This window comes from Paroedura picta, chromosome 6, assembly GCF_049243985.1.
Source record: "Paroedura picta isolate Pp20150507F chromosome 6, Ppicta_v3.0, whole genome shotgun sequence".
Lineage (NCBI taxonomy): Eukaryota > Metazoa > Chordata > Lepidosauria > Squamata > Gekkonidae > Paroedura > Paroedura picta.
Window position 1 is genome coordinate 70,005,243 of NC_135374.1, and position 22,505 is coordinate 70,027,747.

The 22,505-nt window shown below is 40.0% G+C and overlaps 1 protein-coding gene across 23 annotated transcripts in view; it reads left to right on the forward strand.

The window, feature by feature from the left end:
* Nucleotides 1-22,505, forward strand: part of DMD (dystrophin) — a 1,311,735-nt gene that overhangs the window by 1,284,049 nt on the left and 5,181 nt on the right. For 16 of the 23 annotated variants that reach the window (XM_077342956.1, XM_077342965.1, XM_077342961.1 and 13 more), the window contains 4 exons: nucleotides 2,650-2,808; nucleotides 8,396-8,639; nucleotides 8,984-9,107; nucleotides 11,625-11,717. In XM_077342956.1, coding sequence (XP_077199071.1) covers nucleotides 2,650-2,808; nucleotides 8,396-8,639; nucleotides 8,984-9,107; nucleotides 11,625-11,717 — 620 coding nt within the window. Of the gene's footprint in view, nucleotides 1-2,649; nucleotides 2,809-8,395; nucleotides 8,640-8,983; nucleotides 9,108-11,624; nucleotides 11,718-18,860; nucleotides 18,893-22,505 lie in introns of all 23 variants that reach the window. The other 7 variants (XM_077342959.1, XM_077342966.1, XM_077342972.1 and 4 more) reach the window with 1 other exon arrangement.

Below are 22,505 nucleotides of genomic sequence, written 5' to 3' on the forward strand. Positions count from 1 at the left end.
CATCTAGTCCAGCCCCAACCTTCTCAGGGATTTAAAAATCACACACTTCTAAAAGGTGCTCATCCAAACTTCTAAAAATTTTAACCAAAGGAGACTTCACCACCCTCCGAGGCAGCATATTCCATCTATAAACAGCCCTCACAGAAAATTCTTACTGATATTTAAATGGAACCACCTTTCCTGTAATTTTAATCCAGTCCTTGTCTCTAAAGCTGCAGTAAACTAGTTAGCCCCTTCTTCAACCTGTCTACCTTACTTTACATCATTAAACACAGCTTGGAGAGGTGACCAGTGGTGTACTAAAGAGTTCTGTGCTGGGGTCAGTATTGTTTAATATATTCATTAATGATCTGAGTAAGGCAATAAATCTAATAAATCTAATGTGATATTCAGCTGCATTGCTAGAATTTAGGGTAATTTAGGTACCACTCTATTCTGCATCGGTTAGACTTCATTTGGAATATTGTGTCCAGTTCTGGGCACTTCAGTTCATGGATCATGAACCATCCAAAATTCATTGTGAACTTTTAGTTCATGAGCTGTTTCTTGTCAGATCTTGGATGCTAAACAGGGTCACAAAAGAATACTAGGGTTGCTTCACAGAGGCAGACAATGGGAAACCACCGTTGAACATCTCTTGCCTTGAAAAACCTGCAGGGTTTTTATTGATCAACTTCAACTTTATGGCCAAACAAACAAATAAGTATAAATTTGTACTCCATGTGTGTATTATTTCAATATATCGAATTCTCAAAATGGTTTCATCTATGGATATTCAAATCCAGAGATTTGAACCATGAACAGACCAGACACATCTTTTACAAACCTGAGAAAAGCCCCAAGTGTGGAAAAATCTTTAAAATAATACATTGTGTTGTGCAGGTTGGTAGGAAACAACAACCATATTGCCAGTCATAAAATCTAGGTTTATCTCAATAAATGTAGAAGGACGAGGCAGGGCTCTTCCAGGACTGTTTTCCCCTTCCAGTCCACCCCTGCTGCCCTAGAGGAATAAGTCTTTGGGGCTTGGACCAGCAGCAACCACCAGGCAACTTCCTATTATGCAATGTGTGCAACTCCCAGGTAAGGCAATGGCTAGAGCTTGATGCCACATGATTCAGCTGAGCCCAGCAACAGCCTTCTATACAACTTGAATTACTTGGATTGATCCAGCAGTGGCCACCACATCTAACTTGGGGAACCACATGACTTTTACAACTTGGCCAGACTCTTCTGAGGGAGAGAATTGTTGGGCAGTAAAGAAGAGAAAGCTGAGAGTCAATGTGTACCAGTTAAAGTGTCACACTAGGGTCTGGGAGATCCAGGTTCAAAACCCCAGTCTGCCATTGAAGCTTGCACTATGAATCTGGCAAGTCATTCTCTGACTGACCTACCTTGCAAGATGATAAAAAGGAAATAAATCATAAAAACCTCTTTGGGTTTCCATTGGGGAGAAATGTGGGGCAAAAATGAAGTAAATAATGAAACCAATGAAGAATTGTGTGGCAGATAAATTAAAGGTTGATTGGTAATTGGGAAGAAAAGAAGGAAACAGGAAAAGTTTAAAGCATATGGAAGCTGCCAGGAACAAAGAAAGAGAAAATAGTGTGAGAAAGGGAATCCAGGGGAAAATGAGGAGCCCTTTACAAGTCCTTGCGTGTTCATCACTTGTTTTTAATCCCAGTCTAACATCTTTGTGGATACAGTACACCTTTATGCATCTATTATACAATTCTTTTTTTTATTTTTATATTTTGGTTGTACAATAGATAAAAATGCAAAAAAATAGCATGATAGTGATGGAAAGGTGTCACTTGTGTTTCTGCTTATATGTAAAACCCATGTTGACTGAGCATGTTCTCTTGTATCAGATACAACTTGAGAAATGGCTCCATAATACACTCAGTTCAGTGAAGTGAATCAATTAGTAGAGCACTGAGGCAACTAAAGATGTAAAATATATAGATCTAGCTGATACTCTGTCCAAAAGGGGAAAGATGACAGTGCTGAAATGAAGAGGGAGAGAATGTTGATTAAAGGCATTGAAAGGGTGCAGATAAGCGTATTCGTACACATCTCATTACAGTATATTCAGCTTGGAATAACAAACTACCTTGCTAATGAAACACTTTTCTTCTGCAGTCATCCTTTAGCTAAGGCTCCAGAATATCTTTATTGGTAGGAACCAAAACAGTGTCATGGATTGGTACAGTGCATTGGTTAGAGCATGAATCTGGCAGACCCAGGTCCACCCACTCTGTCATGGAAGCTTGCTAAGTGACCTTGGGCCAGCCATACACTCTTAGCCTGCCCCGTGTTCTGAGGATAGAGAACAATCGTAGGTCCTCTGGGTAACCCCTGGGGAGAAAGGCCAGGGTATAAATGAACTAAATAATTAACCAGTGGCTTATTAATAAAGAAAATGAACTGTCCAGTCATAAGCCAATCTGCTTATAATCATGCTCCGGTCAAGCTAAGCCACAGCTAGGAATTACACTGTTCCCAGCTTCTCAGGATAGTTTGGAGGAGGCATGTGATATATAATTTGTTCTGTGTCTTTCTTTTCATCTCAATGAAAAAGGTAAATTATGAATGAAGTAAATAAATAAAGGAAAAACTTGATATTTCTCCCACCTCCCTTTTTCTTAGAGATGATGAGCATTTATTAATCCAGCACTACTGCCAAAGCTTGAACCAGGAATCCCCGCTCAGTCAGCCTAGAAGCCCTGCACAGATTCTGATTTCTTTGGAAAGTGAAGAACGAGGTGAGCTAGAGAGAATTCTAGCAGACCTGGAAGAAGAAAACAGGTGGGTTTTACTTCAGTGCTACTTCCATGCATTCTGGGAGACAAGAGCCCATAGAGTTGTATTAAACATACACAAAGTAATCATCAATTCCAGGAACAAAAGAGCTGGAATATTCGTTGCCTTACATATATATGTAAATTTTGCATACACAAGTTTCTTTTATTTATGAAAGAAAAGAATGTTGGTACATCGCATTACACCCTGTTACCCTCTTGCTTTGCAAGAAATCTTAGAAATTAAATAAGAATTAAAAATTGGATTAGAACTAAGATTTAAAAAAAAACAGCAATGAGCGTATATGCAATGCTCTCCAACTTATGACTTGTTTTTAGTGTGATCAGTAATATTTTCTGTTGCTTCTATTCTTTCTGTCTGCAACCCTGTGCCCAAGCATATCACTTCCTTACTTATTGGAAGATAATTCAATTGTGTGTTGCATGCACAAGTAAATCTCTACCTTTCATTAATGAATAAATGAAGCTTAGACACTCATGAACCCTGCCTATTTCTCATTCGTTATATTTGTGTGTTTCAGTTTGGTTTCTTAATACTTGATGTTTCTTGATGTTTCTTCAGCCCTTGCAGCATCAAACAGCATCCCCATAGCTCTTAATATTTTATGTCAGGGTAAAGCTTGATTTGTTTGTATATTTGTTTGTAGTATATTTGTATATTTCAGGCTAGATGTATTTGCTTGAGACCCAGTGCAGTATAGGGGACAATGGTAGACTAGGACTCTGGGCAACCTGGGTGCAAATACTTCTACCATGGAAGCTAGTAGATTAGACTCATCACAAATGCTTAGTCTGACCTAAGATCTGTGAGAGATCAGAGGAGGCTGATGTTCTAAAGCTGTTTGAGTCCGAGTTTGGGAGAAAAGCCGGATATCAATAAATAAATGGGTGAATGATGCATGCCTGCTCAGTTTCAGAAGATTTGCACAACATTAGTCAGGCCTTTGCTTATCACCCCTATTTTCCCAAGCATTCTATTACTACCCCAACATAAAAGAAGGAATTGGGATATTGAATTGCACCAGAATTGTATATCAATAACACTTTTTATTAGCAATATAATAGAATTCCTGTGAGTGCAACAGTGACCCAAACTGTAACTCTTCAGCCATAGCAGGACTGTTGCTTACATGTATTGAGCAGAGGAATCCGAAATGAACTATCTTAAAAAAAAAAAAGCAAAAGGAAACAGTTGCATCTCAGGTTTGAAATATAACTCACTGGCTCATGAAGTTCCTTTTATCAGACTGATTCTGCTGCATATAAATGCCTATATATATGTGAGATATGTTCACAGATGCCTGGAAAACCAGATATCTAATGTAACCCTGCTTTACCACCAGGCAAAAGGAGTACATTTATTCTTCCGAGTAAGAATTGCCAGTGCCCAGCCTAGGGATGATCTTGTAATACAGTCTTGCCTTTAAACGGCCTTATTATGTGAAATCACTCTGCTACACCTGGTATGAAAAGCTTAAAATATTGTATTCACACTCTAGAGCAATACTTCTCCAGTTTCAACCTAGCCTCCTGCCACTATTGTAACATGAAGAATAAACGTTAATGATGAAATTACTGCCAGGAGCTGCACAATTGCTGCCTTCTGCACAATCTTTGCTATCATTTAATGAAACTGAGTAATTTAAAGAATGAGACTTGGTAGGAGCAGCTTTCGTATAAACTGTCTCCCAGAATACTATATAAATAATAATGAACGACAGAGTGCATAATGAAGAGGAACAATCTGTGGAGAAATGGCCTGCTTTGATGAGATTTGAGATACAGTGAAGAACTGAAATACTGAGGCAGAGGAATACATGTCTTTTTCCATGAACAGCAGAACTAAATGCCAGTATGTAACAGGCCACAAATAGAAAGCTCTAAGATTTTAGACCACAGTGCAGTATATTGAAAATGCCCGGTCAAGTTTGGGCTCCCTGCAAATAGATTTACAAAAAAGCCAGAGATGAATGCCAAAAGAAAATAGCTTAACATACAAATTATCTCTATAAACCAAGCTTTCAGGATATGTGAGCCTCCATACAAATCTGATAGAGCAGGTAATGAATGCAACAAATATAATTAATAAATGTAATAATAGCAGCTGATACTCTGGAAAATTTGATGGTCTGAGGTGCTTCTGGAACTGAATCTTGCACCTTCTGGTCTCCATTCCAGGTGGTCTTTCAGAGCTTTCCAGAGCAGTGAACTACTGTGGCAGCATCTTGCCTGGACAATTCTGGCTGAGCCCTCTTTTTCCAGGGTGATGAGTTTAATGTGCATTTCCAGTGGTCAAAGAATGGCCAACTGTGTCAAAGTTCAAGGGTTTTCCTGCATTCCACACCACCAAGTCACCATTCCCCAGTCCGCTTTAAGTCAGTCTACCTCCAGCTTCAGATCTTTGTACATGCAGATGGGTTCCATCTCTTATGGTTTCAGTTTATTTGCATGAAGTGAGCATGCATCACAGCCTTAGGACTTCAGTGAGCATTCATTCTGCATTAGAGCAACCACAGATACCTCTGAACTGGGTTTCCCAGGGAAATGCATTCACACAATTGGCCAATAATGCCAGGTCTTACATACACCCTTTGAGTCAACTAGGTCACTAATATCTATGTACTTCAGCCTCCCCGGGTCAGCACAAGTCTGTATGGATTGTGGGTCATAGCATTGTCTTTTGGGCTGGTAGGTATGTTTCATCATCCAGATGGGGAAAAGCCTTGGGTCTCAACAATTGGCTGCATATCACTTGGTGGGGGCAACAGGGAATAAGTTTGGCCTGTTCTCTTCTCAGTTGTGTCACATTGACCATTTACGCACTGGAGGTTTCGTGCTGGGCTGCAGGCTGGAGTTTTTGTTGTGTCAGGTTGCCCCACCTCTTCCTGCATCCATACGGGGGAGGATTTGGCCCGGTGCACCTCATCTGCCCCCGATTTGTGCTCCTGCATGAGAGCTGGGGTAGTGAAATTCCCAGTGCGTAAGCAGTCATTATGTAGTTCAGTGGAGACTGCCTGATGCACTGGTGATACAGTTGGGGAAAAGTGATCTCCCATAGCAGAAAGGGTACTGTTCATGTGCTCCGTTACAACAAACTTTTAAAAAACCTCCATATCAAGCTGTCTACTACCGCACTTCTTGAACACCGCAAGTAGTATGGGATTATTCACCATCACAGGTGAATTTGGCCAGAAGAAAACTTGCAAGTCAGTAGCACAGATGGTGCTATCATTCGCCACCCAGAAATCGCTTTTCAGCTACTTGCCCTATACAGGGCAGATGGTGTGCACCTGACAGAGTGGGACATGGATATTTGGCTCCACAGGATGCAGGACAGGATGCTTTCTTGGTTACAGGCTTAGGAGTGTTGGTGAGAGCTGGGGGAAGAGAATAATCACCTGCAGCTCTTGTGCCACTTTGAGCATAGTGTGGAGCCTGAATCTCTTGGTTCTGGGACTTCCTTATGGGGTGCTGAGGTAGCTACAGCAGCTTGCCCAGCTTGGGGGCTGTCAGCAGGGCTTTCAGCACTAGGGTCAAGGGGGCCACACATTGACTGGCCGCCACATCACTCCCTGGGGACTTCGCCACAGCAGGCAATCTGGAGTTGTAGAGTTATTAAGCAGCAAGTAGGATGCCTAATTAAGAATCTGTTCCTGTGCTGTGCCATTGCTCTTATGGTGTAATCAGTAAAGCTGTGGCCATTTTATTCTCCAAAGTCAAGGTGTCAGTGTCAATTTCCCTGTTCCCAGGACCTACAACTGTATATTGTTCAGAGCTCTGAAATAAATCAAATGGTCTTTATATTCAACTTAGTATAGCCTTGTTCAAGAAAAAAAATTCTACACAAGTCATAAGGTATGGTAGTCTGGAGACATATACTACATCTGTTCATCTGAAAATGAAATCACCAAGCCAAGATGTAGTTTTATACAGAAGATTACAGAACACTGCTGGTTCCTGTTCATGTGCTCGTCTTGAGAGGATTATAGTCTTTCTTTTGCTCACCCTTCCTCATCTATAGCTTATACGAAATTATCTTTTTCTGAACCTAATTCTGACTGACATAAGCCATGCTATAGAAGCCTTAACATGACTGTTTTCTTTTCCCTCAAACTGATTTATGATTGCTCTCCAGAGCTTGAAGAACTATACTTGAAAGGGTTTCTTTCTTTCTCTATGGAATTTTGACAGTCATATTCAAAAGACCATTGTTTTAAGTACACACCTCTTTTCCTTAACTAGTCCTTGGACTATACAGAAAAGAAAGGATACAAAGCTGAATTGTTTTGCCAGAGAATCGTCTGTTCTTCACTTTCCTGATAGCACTTTCCACAAGTGCTACTAGTGTCACATAGGCACAAATTTGAACATGCCCTTTCCTGGTTGAGCAGAGTTGTTTACATAATTTATTTGGGTTGCTGAACTCTGATTTTGGTAGTACAGATTTTTTAATCCCTCAGGGGAGAGCTCCAACATCCACAGAGCAGATAGAGAGCATCACGTGCCCAGAGTTCTGAAGAGAATATGGACTTGCCACCTCATATCTTATTTCCTGTTACTTTTTTACCAACAGCCTCTCATGTCAGCCACTGTTGGAGTTGTACACATACACACACACCATTTGAACTGCATTGCACAACAACTAGGGAGGGGTAGCTGTTACAAAGGAATAAGCCACAGTGGAAATCAGTGGTTTTCTGGAAATTCACAAACATTGTGATTAAAATTCATTGTTTCTTGTGCTGCAATTTTCTTATACTACTTTAAAAAAATGGTACTACACAAGCAGCAAACCACTTTCATAAGGTACTCTGTTTTTCTTATTTGTGCTGCAGAGCCAGTTATGTCTTTTTCAGGCAACTATTGACATATCCAAAATCTGTGTATAAAAGAGAGCTGGTCACCCACATGAGGACAAATGGATTTTGAATACATGTTCCAGATATGATTACAGTACCTAAAAATACTTAAGATATGTTTTCAGGGTTTGTTAATGTTTACAGAGTGCTTTGCAGTGCAATCCTATTTGCAGTTACTCTAAACTCTGCATAGGATTTTACTGATCTGTGTGTAAAGCTGTATATAATTCTTTAATACTGTTTGTAATGTTGGGGTGTGGGCTCTGTAATAAAACAAATGTGTTTGTACTCCAGAGCACTGATTAACCGACAAGTCTAAACATTTTGGCTGGGGTTATCATCATATATTTCATCAGACTGAAATCTAAACTCAGACTTGTGTTTGTGATCTGTGAAGGATTTCTGAAATGCATAGTTTTGGATCACACAGCCCTTTTTGCCATTAATATTGTTAGAAGTGGGAAAAGGTAGCTTTTAAATTGGAAATGTGAGATTAGAATTTAATAGCACTTTAATTATTTTTTTAAAGTCCAGTCTTTCTAAGCCAGGAAGTTGTTCAGCTCCAGTTCAAGAATGATGTTATCAGTTACAGTGGCCAGAACCCTCAAATCTGATATAGCTATGATATCAGGTGACGGTGGGTTTCAGTCTGCTACAAACAGAAGAGTGCACTGATAAAGCTGTTAAGGCATTCATTCTATCCTGTTTCGATAGAAACCTGCAGGCAGAATATGACCGGCTGAAGCAACAGCATGATCACAAAGGACTGTCTCCACTGCCATCCCCACCTGAGATGATGCCCATTTCCCCCCAGAGCCCCCGAGATGCTGAACTCATAGCAGAAGCCAAGCTGCTTCGTCAGCACAAAGGTCGTCTAGAAGCCCGGATGCAGATCTTGGAGGATCACAACAAACAGCTGGAATCACAGTTGCACAGACTGAGGCAGCTACTGGAGCAGGTGAGTTTCTAGCTTTTTTTTCATGTGAGCTAATGAAAATAGTTTTGTCCTGCTCAGGATTTGAAACCCTAACATTAACTAAAGCAAATGCAGAATAGTCACCAACTTCTGACCATGTTACCATTTGTGGCTTGAGTCTGAAACTGACTTTTGTTAATATCTTATGACTGCATTTAAGTCTCTTTGTTAACTTTCTTTTATTCACACTGAATGAATCACAGTATATTTACACTGAGCATATCCTAGTATAGCAAACTTTCAGTCATAGCATAAATGATGTATAACACAAATATTCAGTCATTATTCTCTTTTCTGTACTATCATATTTCCTTCTAATATTTCAGCCTCAAGTGGATTCCAAGGTGAATGGTACAGCTCAGTCTTCTCCTCCTACCTCATTACGGAGGTCAGATAGTAATCAGCCAAGACTTCTCCGTGTAGTTGGCAGTCAAACTTCGGAATCCATGGGTAAGTACCTCAGGCTTTTGAGATTATCAGTGGGCAAAAATCTGTAATGCAGTTTACATACAAATTTCCTATAATCTTTGAACACTAGCAAATTTGGACCCATGCCAGACAACCAGGGAGATTTTGTATAAGACTAGTTATATAAACATCATATTTTCTGTCAGTAGAACTATGCAGAGCTTTGCCCCAGCTGCTATGATAAATCATTTATTATAAAGTGCATATGGACATGGTAGGGATTCCTAACCAGGGTTCCATGGGAAACCTGGGGTTACACATGAGCTCCCCAGGGGTTACATGGCCTTTCCCAGAAATTTGAATAGCCACTTCTCCTGTTCTATGGGTCTAGTCTCTTTCTTCACAATGGAAAACCAGTAAATGATTGATTAATTGATTGGCTAGCTCCCACTTCTTACTTCCATGGCCACTTCTCTGGAGTGGCATGTCACCACTTCCAGGGTTCCTTGAAGCCTGAAAAATATTTCAGGGGTTCCTCCACTGTTAGAAGGTTGAAAAAGGCTCCAGTCCCCACCTGGAAGTTAGCAACCCTAATTTCTATGGAGAAAATAGCTGCTTTTAGGGTGTACTCTGTGGCATTATATCCCTCCCTCAAATCCTACCTTCCTCAGGTTCCACCCCCAAATCTCCAGGTATTTCTAAACCTAGATTTAGTAACCATATCTCCTTCCCACCTATCAGCCAATTTACATTATCCGGCCCTCTGTCTTAATTCCACTCCCCACCCCCCAGCCTTTACTGAGGAAAATTGTGGTCTGTTTGGTACTGACTACTGGGCCAAACCTATTTGCATTATAGGGAACCTTCAACGACTTGTGAGGTTGCACTTTACTTTCCCCTGTATCCCTCTCCCTAGACTATTTCCTCTTTCTCACCCCCTGGCAATTCCCACATCCTCTTCCCTTCCTCATTCTCTCTTTAGCTGTTCACCAAACTACCTTATATCTGCTTCCCATCTTCAGCTCTGTTTATTATTTATTTAGTTCATTTATCTCACCTTTATCTGCAGCATACATTATGTGGACCAAAGCAACTTTTATTGTGATTGCAAAAGATCTCCAGATTGGCAACTCTAGAAGGAGAGAAGGAAGCAGGAAAGGGCTTTCAGGAAATAGAAAGAGGAAATAGTTGTTTTCCCACAAGTTCTTCCAGGTTCTCACTTGTATATTCTTAATAGCTATACCCCCAAAAGAGTTTTACGCTCTGCACCTTCAAATGGCTGTGGATCCCCGGCTCCAGAGAAGCACGTTGGACCTCAACAAGGGCTAGGGCCTTCTCAGTCCTGGCCCCCACCTGGTGGAATGAGCTTCCTGAGGAGATCAGAGCCCTGCCCGAACTTCCACTGTTCTGCAGGGCCTGCAAGAGGGAGCTCTTCCACCAGGCTTGAGGCCGACCGACTCAGAACACCTGCTGGTCCCCCCAGTTGCCTGCCCATGACTCTCCCAAAGTTACTGTTAATTGTTATTATATTATAATTGTGGTTTTGTAATCTTTTGATGTTTTTTGAAAATTGTTTTGAAGTTATAGTCTGCATAATGTTTCATGTAAGTTATAATGTTCTGTGTAAACCGCCCAGAGCTGCAAAGAAATGGGCGGTATAAAAATCTAAATGAATAAATAAATAAATAAATAAATAAATAAGCACAGTGTGTTCTGCGGACATCTAAGTCCATGGAGTGGACCCACATAGACAAATGTAAACTACCCTGAGCCTTCAGGGAGGGCAGTATATAAATAAATAATTGAATAAATAAATAAAAACTAAATGCATAAATTAATAAATAAATAGCAGATAGTTTTGCAAACTTGCAACACCCTCTAGTTTTGCAGGAAAAAAACTGAAAACATTCCCCCCCCCCTAAAAAAAAAAAAAGCCCAGCAGTGTTTCTGCAGCTCCTTTACCCAGCATTCAGGTACGCCCACCCAAGGCAAGGCAGAGGAGGCAGGACCTGACTAGTTGAACCTGTATGAGAACAAGATGGGAAGAGCAAATGCCTGACTCATTAATTCAGGCAAGGCAGATACTGGCTCATGGTCAACCCCCATGGAAAGCTAGCCAGACACTGGCACTCAACCAATGCCAACCCTAACTAACCTAGTAACAGGAGACTAGTAATGGGATAAAGGAGCCTTTTATTTTTACTAGCAATTACTTTCACCTTTTTTTCAGTACAGACACTTTAGACTTCTGTAATAATTTATTTCGCCATCCCAGGCCTACATTATTTCGGAGAAGTGAAAGTAGCCTGATGATTTAGAAGATGATGAGGCAATGTCTGTGTGTGGTATGCAGATGTATTGAAATTTCTGCTAGATGTAAGCTAGATGTTAAAATAATGACTTTAGTGGGTGTATTATGTACACTCTCTGTGGAAAGCTGCAATTCTGCATTGCAATTCTTGTCCAAAATGAATAGCTAACTGTCCCAGAACTCCAGTGTTATTTACATAGCAGGTGGTTGCTTCTCAAAAACTGTGGCTTTCTCTTTTGTCTCTTCAGGTGAGGATGATTTGCTCAGCCCTCCCCAGGACACAAGCACAGGGTTGGAAGAGGTCATGGAACAGCTCAACAATTCCTTTCCAAGTACAAGAGGTAATCTCCAGGGCTCAGAAGCAAAGACTGGCAGTTAAATTATAGTGGCTTCTTTACAGATCAGTATCATGCTCACAGTCATTGTGTAGGTGAAAGCTGTTCATCTAAAAAAGAAGAAAACAGAGCAGAAACCTTTCTAATTCTTGTATTCATGAAGACATTGATTTAGCTGCAAACAGTTCTTGCTCAGAAATGATGGAGGCAGAATAAGAACACACACACACTGTTCCTCTGATTGAGAGATCTCTGTGTTCTTATGAAACTCCTCATTCATTGCTGGATGATAACTATTCAAAGGATCCTCATGTAAAATCGGTTGCTGGCTGCGGGTAGTAGATATACCCTTGGTAGCTATATGGTCACCTAATTTTCCTGATTATTTTCCACAGTTGTCTCTCCTATTTTCTAAATATATAAACTGTTTTTTCTCTGCTCTGACATTGCCAAGTTTAGGTTAAAAATATGATTTATCACTTAATTGGAGTAGATGAAGGTTTGGGGCCAGGATGCTGAGCTATGGGAACCTTTTTAAAATATATGTATCTAACATTTTCCTACTTTGTCAAAGCCCAGCATAGATAGTAATTGAATGATGTTTCCGAGAAGTCTTTTGTGCTCAAGAAAAGGTCATATCTGAGTCCAGATATTATATTTCCATGGGAGAAAAAGTTTGGGTTAAAGAAGGCAGTATTTTCTATCTTGACTGATGCTAATGCAGAGTAATTTTAAACTTGTCTCCAGGATGACCCCTGGGGCAACTGTTCTATTGAAACACTGTGCTAAGGGTTTAGTACTGCTTTTACCTGTCTCTGGTGTTTTTGAAGGATATTATTCCTAGCCTATCATTTGAAAAACATTCTGCCTAGTACATGACCTTTTCTAAAAAAATTGATACAACAGCTGACCCAGAGAAGTGTAAACCAAATGGTGATATTTTAGTGAGACTCATATTTCTTGAAAACCATGGGGAGAAGACAGTTTTTTCAAAAATTATTTTAAAAACAGATTGCATGCCTTTTCAATTCAGAATTGGTACAGTATGTTGGAAGAATGTGTAGCAAAAGAGAGTTCACAGTTTGATTACCTTGAGTGGCACCTAAAACATGAATACCTAAATAGGAGTGACACAGAATTCTGAGTCCTCTTCTCAATGTAATGATAGATGGCTTGGTGGTTTGATAGATCCCATCAAAAAGATCCACAACAGAAGTGACAGTTTTCACCATGTGACTGGCTTTCAACTCATGCTTCACCTGGGGGTCTCTGTTTCCCCAGGAGCAACTTTTCCAGAGCCATTCTGTATTGTATTTGTGGGAGGGAAGGCAGAGAAGTCATGTTTCTATGCACAGAAGTCTTTCTAAGGCAGAAGTCTAACACAGGATTCAACACAATATGTGGATTTACAAGTTGACAGTTTAAAAGAGCTGCCCATTGTTTTAAAATCAGAACTGAGGTATAATGTTCTGTCATAATTTATTTAGAATTAGTTTAACATTTACACAGTTCACAAATCACCACTTGGGGTGAATTCATTTACTTTGACTTATCAGATTGGTCATATGTTATATGGATAACTGTGAAATGAAGAACCTTTCTTCTCCTGATTTCAGATCCAGTCCATATGACTCATTCCTTTCAGGGTTATATGCATACCATATAATGTGAATACTAGATCAATTGTAATCACCCAAGAAAAACATATTTCACTATTGTTTTACATCCTATTTAATTTTGAATAATTATATTATGTATATTGCTATCACATTTTACAATGGCAAAACCCTAAATTGTAGGTGTAACATAGTAGCATCTATGTAAAATGAAATCACCATTTATTTCAGAAAGAGTTAATAGTTATTAGCCATTTGATCTCTATAACGTTGCTCCATTTTCAATGACAGGGATTAGTTGTCAGTCTGACTGAATATTGGAAATACTCTGAACATGTTCAGTAGCTCCATTATTATTATTAATATTAATATTATTAATATTAATTAATAATAATAATATTATTATTATTATTATTTATTACTAGCTTCAAAGCCCATTCCTAAGAATGGGCCATGAAAGGCCCCCTCCCCTGGCTCCTGTCCAGGCAGCTTAAGGTGGCTTTGGGCTGCAGCTCGCAGCCATATCAAGTGGGGCAGGCGGGGGCTGGGCAACTCGTTAGCAGGGCCAGGACAGAGCTCCTTAGCAGTCAGTCAGCAGGCCCAGCCTAGCAGGCCAAGAGGCCCTCGTTAGCAAGCCCTCCACCATGACCCTTTGTCCAGGGCTTCTCCCTTTACCTGCTGCCGGCTCCAGGCACTGAGGCGTCTGAGAGCAAAGAAGCTAGAGTCCAGGGACGGGGGGCGGGAGCTGCAGGGGCAGGGACAATCAGGGCAAAGCTGGCTGCACCCTGATTGGCCCTATTCCAACTTGGACAGCCGGACACTTCCCACCCCCTAGGCTGTTTCATAAATATATAGAAGAACAACAATGAATAAGGATTATGGTGCTTTGCAATAGTAACAAAAAAAATCTCCAAAAGATTTGATTGTGAAAATCTTTCAGAAAAGCAGGAGGCTGTGCCTGTTTTGGTTTTAGATGTATTATTATACAAGTTAATGGAATTTGATTTATCATAAACTGCGGCTGAGGACTTGGGTGAAATGTATTATGCATATAGAGTGCTACCAGTATAGATTCAGCTTTATGAAAGCTTTACAATCTAGATTTCACCAGGTAATACCATGTAGAAACATCGAAAGGTAACAAGCCAGTAATAAAAGATTAAACCAAAATCTTTATGGAAATATGGATGTTGAGGAAATAGCAGGATGGACTAAAGTAGGGAACATGGAGGGCTCCAGAGGAAATGACAAGATATCCAGACTGACAAACTGGCTGTGGTGATTCATTCAGCTGATAGAAACTTGGACCAACATGTCTTACATAGTTCACAGAGTTTGTTTTCTGCACACATAATGACAGTGCATGTATTGTGTTCTCAAATTATGAAATGAAGCACTAGTTCAGGCTTGTGACAAGCCATCCTGTGTATGAGTCCTAAGTTACCAAAACAAACTTCATAAAAGTTTAGTGCACTGACCCAAAATCACCCACTACTAGCTCATATGGGACATTTGTTGGGGATACCTGGACATCACTGAACATGGAAATTGCACTACAACATCCAGAACTCTCCTTTATATGATTTACCTGTTATCACCCATAAAATTTATACATTAATTTTACCCACAAAGGATAACAGAAAGGCATCTTATTTCATTTTAGATTTCTTCATAAGTGTTCCTGTATAATATCTGTCCCATCTAAAGGATCTGTGTCCAGTAGAGACTAGGGATGAGCATGAACCGATACACTACCCTAAATTTGTCATTAATTTGGCCATTTCATGTTCCCCCCAAACATTTCCAGAATGTTTGATTTGGTTTAGTTCAAGGTTCAGGCCACTTAAACCTAGCAGCTGAGCAGGGCAGTTCACCTGTCATCTGTTAGGTTTAAATGACCATAAGACATTTAAACCATCCATTTCATTCCCCCACTTTCAAGCAGATAGAAGTGAAATGGACTGCTGAAATGACTGTCAGCCATTGTAGCCTAACAGTGAATGGGTGTGCCAACCCCAATGTAAAGCTGAAATGGCTGCAAGCAATTTAAGAAATCAAATTTGGTTGGAAGTGGGAGGAAGCATAATGGTTTGGTCCAAACTTGCTGGTTTGTTTCTGGGCTTGTGACTAGTTTGGGTTTTGGGGTTCAGTTTGGGAACTCTCCAAACCTTGAACTGAACTGGAATTTTCCAGTTTGTGCCCATCTCTAATAGAGACATCCACCTGACTATACCCTACCAACCAGACCATTAAATAGAAATTACAAAGCTAGTTATTAATTTAACATTATAAAGCATTGCATGGGTGAAATGAGGCCTCTTGTTAACTCAACTGGATCAATCTACAGTCAAACCAATGACCAAAAAATGGGGGGGGGGGGGAATCAGGCAGAGAAACAGCTGAGTTGTAGAAAACACTTTATTCAGACAAAAATAAAATAAAATCAGATGTTGCATGCCTGGTTGTTGCTTTTCCTAAACAAATTTTCAGCTTTTGACAAAATGACTTAGTATGTAAAAAGATAAATATGTTATGCAGGAAGCAGGACAATCAAAAGTTTCTATTGAGAAAATACTGACAGTATATATAGCATTTCTAATAAAGATTATAAGTGATATCTGATGAGTTCAGACTTTGAAACAAGGGTGATAGATGGATGACTAATTGACACACCTGTAAATGATACAGTTATTTATGCTTTTGTTATTAGGTCATATTTTTAGCACTTTTGAAAGGCATAAAATATCCTGTAGGTCAGTTTGGTACAGTCTCAAGCCTAAGTATACAAATCTTCTGGATGAAGAAAAAGCTGATAGTTTCTCATTGTTAAAATTGGTAAGAATTGCTGAAAAGGTAGACATTATGAGAGAATCTGCACTCAGTGCAAAGCTGAAGATTGGTGCTGAAAGCAGTTTGACATTTATCAGTAGGATTTCTGCTGAGTATCTGATGATTGGATCCTTAAGGAATTTTCCTTTTCTTATGAGCTTTGCAGTTCCCATCTGCAGATCCTTTAGTGCACTACTCAAAGTGAATTCAAAGTGGCTACAGCTGCTTCTCACAGCTGCTGTTTTAACTCAAAACAGATGTCAAAGCCAGAGGTCTAACATTCAGTAGAAATGTGCTATTAAACACCACCTTAGTGGTTCATTAAATCCTGTAAGATAACAAGTCATGGAATAAATTGCTTTCATGCTATACTTCTGTACAAATTTAAGAGTCTTTTGGGAGTTCTGAATGCATATGATAGACATATTCATGTTTTCATTTTGACAAATAACTGAAATGTTAAATTTGAAGATGTTGCTAAAGAATTGTAGGACATTCACAGAGCAGACTTTTCAGGTACAATGTTTACTTATTAACCCCAGTCCACAGATCCCAATCATCATGTAGTCCTATTCAAATCAATGGAACTTCAGGGTGTTTTTTTTCCTTCATGAGAAGCATATCCCATTGATTTTAACAGGACATACACAAAACAAACTTTCTCTGTATTGTGACTGTGGAAGCTGATTAGATAGGTTTTATTTTCATGAGGAGTTGGGAGAGCTTTGTGAATGTATTTTCAGAAAATATCTTCCAGTTCCACTGGGGGAAAATATCCTGTTTGTCTAATTACATTTAGACATTAATATATTCACTGCTGAAATTCATCTATAGGAATTTCTAATTTATATGTTTATTTATTATTTTATTTTTAACCCCAAAAAGGCTTAGGAATGGATATTGGCTGCTGAAAAGTATCTCTGTTCAGTTGCATACATATGTTGTGGTTGTTAGTTGCAAAGTTGTGTCCGACCCATCGCGACCCCATGGACAATGATCCTCCAGGCCTTCCTGTCCTCTACCATTCCCCGGAGTCCATTTAAGCTCGCACTGACTGCTCCAGGGACTCCATCCAGCCACCACATTCTCTGTCGTCCCCTTCTTCTTTTGCCCTCAATCGCTCCCAGCATTAGGCTCTTCTCCAGGGAGTCCTTCCTTCTCATGAGGTGGCCTGATAGTATTCACATATGAAAACATCAGTTTTGAAAGAAGTATGAGAAGTTTGAAAGAAGCCCAATATTTCCATGTTAGATCTCAGTAGGTAAGATGAGCTTGGTTGAAGGCTGTCGGGAGATCTTTGGTATGAACACTGAATCTAGCAAAGATAAGCCGATCTGTTCCACAGAGTTCTTAACGTCAGCACAACCTTAGTAGGTCATTAGTTAAAATATAAATTATTAATTTGATCAAGGCCCACATCTGTACAGAATCCATTGTACTGCTGACTGCAGAACTAAAATTGAATGTTGATTTTGCATTCCTCAGGACAGAATATTTGTAAAGTATGCTTAAATCTGTCTATCAAGTAACTTTGCTTTCTTGTCATCTTTCATTGAGAGACATTTGAGTACCCAGTGTACTTATTTCACTGTGAATACTACGCATGTTTACAAACATGTAAGAAGAATGTTAAAAGTATATGTACACCTGTTCCATTCTTTTATTTGGGCTGTTAATAACTGAAGAAATGCCCCTAAAGATAAAGCAGAACCAACTGCAACCCCACACTACTCCATCTCTCTTCATTTTTTCCCCAGGAATTAAGAACATTAATGTTACAACCAATATGCAGTTTTTCAGAAAAGAAATTGAAAAGCTATGCTTAACTAACTGCAGCATTGCAGTCACTGTGAAGGAGCCATAGTGGGAAAATATAATTACAAAGAGAGGAATGATCTGTTTAACAAACAGTGTAGCAATAAATCTTGAAAACCTCCATGCTGTGTGAGCAAGAGTGCTGGGCTGTGATAAGGAGATTTAATTGAACAAATATTGGCACAACTTTGTTAGTTTACTACATCAGGGTCCCCCTTTTGGCTACCCCATTGTCCCATATTCAGAAAGGCAAGACAACTTTATCAGTCCTAGTCTGAAAAGCGGTAGAACAGAGAGGATTCTCTAGATAACTCACAGTGTTAACCTGTGCAGATTTCAATGGTCTTAAATTGTAGTCATTTTGCATTAAAACTGAAGTATTTGGTGTTCAAGATCAATTCAAGATCAAGTTTTGTTTGCATATAATTTTTGTTTTTAATAGGTCATTTAGAATGTATCAAAGTGTTTAGGTTTATCTGAATATGGGAGGGAACTAAGTTGGAGCATTCTTAGCAATGGCAAACAGGATATCACTGGAATACTTCAGTCTTACACTGGGGGATTGTGCACAAATGTTGATTATGAAAGCAAAATAATTTAGGCAAACAAACCTAATATATACATTTTGTCTATTGCTCTTCTCAAGCAGTAGGTCGATCAATAACTTGTATTAACTATATCAACCTGAAAAGGACTGGTATGAATATACCTGCCTGGGTTAACTACTGTGAGCATTCTGCACATTGTAGAACTTCCATTTCATTTTTACAAAATTGTCTGTTCTGTAGTCAGTTCCAGAACGAACACTGAAGTTCTTCTATATTTTTGTTTGTGTGTGTGTATGTGTTTTCCCTCTTTCTTTTTGATACTTCTACTTCTGTTACTAAAGGAAGAAATGCCCCTGGAAAGCCAGTGAGAGAGGTTAGTGAGCCTGATGCCCATTGCAATAGCTTCTACTTTGTCTGGCATTGATGGCACAGCATGCTTGTTGCTAGGTTCATTGCACATGTATACTCTAACACACAATACCTCTCACCCTTCAATGGAAATAAAAGCATAGAAATTGGAGAAATGTACTATGTGCCAATTGGCCTTCTAAAGGACTTTAGCAAAGGGTGACAAATGTGGAAGTGTATAAAAAATTTTCATCTTAAAAGAATGTTTATGCTGTGAAGTGACAGTCTGCCTTTGGCCATATCACATTTTTGGTTGCAAGTTACAAATCTGTCTCTCAGAAAATTATAGAAATCTGTTTTGTTCTACTAGGGTTGAGAGGTATAAATAATATATAACTTCAGCTTGCAAGCTCAGCACTGCACCAGCAGAATGTCACTAACACCTATGAATTCCACTGTTAAGCATTTAAGTATTTTTGTGAATCAGTGTGGTCTAGTGAATACAGTGTTGAATGTTAACCCTGGGAGTTGTAGATTTAAATCCAACTCAGCTGCAGGCTGCTCTGGAGGTTGCAGGCAAATCTCTTCATCTCATTTTCAATCCTACATCTGTAAAATAGAAATGTTTTGCTTTGTGATACATGTGATAAATGGATCTAAGTTAGCTGTCACATTACAGCTAGATAAACTCATTTGCATTCTTTGGAAATCAAGACTAAAGATTCTGATAACAGATTTCCATGGATCTTTCCACATATAAAAAGTAAATTCTGTACATTTACTAGACTAGAAATATTGAGTTATCTCATGCTATTTGCAATGTAAAATTGTCTTAATAACACTAGTAGTATTATACAAGTAAAAGGTGCAAGCACCAAGTCATGTCTGACCCTTGGGGTGACGCCCTCTAGCGTTTTCATGGCAGACTCAATATGGGGTGGTTTGCCATTCCCATCCCCAGTTATTAACGTTTTACCCCCCAGCAAGCTGGGTACTCATTTTACCAACCTCAGAATGAGGCTGAGTCAACCTTGAGCCAGCTGCTGGGGATCAAACTCCCAGCCTCATGGGCAGAGCTTCAGACAGCATGTCGGCTGCCTTACCACCCTGCGCCCCAAGAGGGTCTATTATACAAGTAGCCAGCTTAATAATACTAGTAGTATAAATGGCTTTAAAAGATTCAGTTACTGGCTACTAGCCATGGAGACTGAAGTGAGCCACCAGATTCAGTGGCAGTAAAGCCTCTGAATACCCGGCATAGATCTAAAATTGGGGAAGGACTTTGGGTCTTTCAGAGTAACTGGTTAGTCATTGTGTGATGTATTATGCTGGATCCAGCAGGGCTCTTATGTTCTAGTGTACTGCAGTATGGTAATGGCCCTGCAATGATCTCGATTCTAGCCCTAATACAGCCGAATTAAAAAGGAAGACAGTCGCTATTATAGACCAAATTCTGTTGTTTTAATAATTGTGCTTAGATATGAATATAACGATATGGTCAGATATTTTTGCACAGTTAAAGCATGAATTGCTGTGATTTTAAGCATACTTACCAGGAAGAAAGTCTTATTAAACTTAGTGGGAGCAGTGAGTAAACAATGTTTATGAGTATTTTGGGTGGTTTTATGTGCATTTTTAGCATGGTTTTGATGGCACAGTTTTTGTTTGGTTTTAATGTTTTGTAATGTGTGGTTTTTATCATGTATGTTTTTAATTTGTTAGCTGTCTTGATGGCTCTGGTGAAGGTAGAAAGCAAGGGGATAAATTTGATAAATAAATATGTATGCATGTATGTAAGGAAGGAAGGAGCCCATGCAGAGGTAGTGGGTAGAAGCAATGATTTCAGATGGTATCACTTGTCCAACTATCACTTTGTTGACTCCATTAATCTTGTTATCCAGCCTCCGTTTACACTCATACAAATTTAATAGATCTCCATTCAAAGCCTTCCCTCCAGTATTGACAATAAGATACAAACCATATAAGAAATATAACACATACTGTAATGTAACCTGCATATCTCTTTTATTATAATTACTAGGGGCAAAGCCCGTTGTCTCCAAGAATACAACGGGCGCTAGAGCTTGGCAGTGGGAAGAGGAAGGGGGAGGAGCTGTCCAGTCTGTAAGGGCATGGGGTTGTCATGTGTGTTGTGTGGGAGGTTGTGGTGGCATGGTGGCAAATGAGGCCATGGGTGTGGAGATATGGGTGTCAAGAACCTGTGGTGTGGAATGTTCGTTGATTGTGGGAGAGGACTGACCTTTGGGAATTGTGGCATAGTGGTTACAGATGAGCTTTCCAGAGCCATGTCCTCAGATATGTGAAGGGAAAATCAGACTGGAGACTCTTCTTAGGGGAAGATTACATGCAACCAATTCCCCCCAGTTCTGCGTCATTTCCCTTCTTGTGTGAATTAGGCCACATTCACCGAAATGCCCCTCTGCCCTAATACACATAGGGTAGTCACAGTACACAGGTGTCCACCTTGTTCCTTCTGTCTCCCATATTTTCACTGTTGGTAAAAAGTTATGTGCCCACATGCTTCTTTCATGGTTGCTCCTTAGAAGAACAGATTTTTGTACCCTATTGCTTACTACCCAAAGGAGTCTCAAAGCGGTTTACAAACACCTTTTCCATTCGTCTCTCCACAATAGTCAACCTGTGAGGTATGTAGGGTTGTGAGAGATCTGAGAGAACTGGGAATGGGCCGCAGTGACCCAGCAGGCCTCAGGTGTCTCAAAGCATTTTCCAATCGTCTTCCCCTTCTCTCCCCATAGCAGACTCCCCATGAGGGAGGTGGGGTAGCGAGCCTCACAGGGAAGCTGGTAACCCTAAGAGGAAGACTGTCTGTGCACAGCAGTCTTGACCTTAGTAAGGTTTTTAATACTGGTTTTTTATTTGCCAGGCCAAGGTTATTTGCCAGTTACTATTTCAGTTACGATGTGTCTCCAGACATTTACTTGTTCTCTATTTAGTTTCAGGCTGTAAATATTTATTTAGATCTTCCTGCACTTTCCAGACTCACAGGACTGATGCTGGTCTGCCTGTCTGCGCCCCAGAATACAAACAGTTGCTGATAAGGGCTGGCCATAACCCATAGGGCAGGAGGGACACTCCTGCACCATTTCCTACCAACTGCAGGCAAAAATGGCTCATTTGAAGGCTGGACTCTGAGGCATTGTACGATTTTGAAGTCCCACCTCCAAACCTCCAGGAATATTTCCAACTCAGGGGTAGCCAACCTACAGGTGTGGCCTGGAGAGCTCCTGGAATTACAGCTCACCTGCAGAGTATAAAGATCAGCTCCCCAGGCAGAAAGGGCTACTTTGGACAGGGTTGTGGTAGAGAAGAAACATTTAAGGCTTCCCACACAGGTTGTTGTTGAATTGAAAGACTTGAGGCCTACTGCACAGGGTTGTTGTGCAGATGAAACAGGAGACAAAAGAGCCAACTTCCTCTGCAGAATAACGCTGTGCAGTGGCCTCAAATCTGCAGAGAGTTGCAAAGAAGAAAGACACATGGCTTGGCTGTGTCTAACCCCTGGCCAGAGCAGTATTTTAAGTGAAAAGGGGATTTTCTGTGGCCTCCCTGTCAGGCAACTGTTTGGCAGAAGGGGAAAGTCCCCCCCCCCAAAAGGA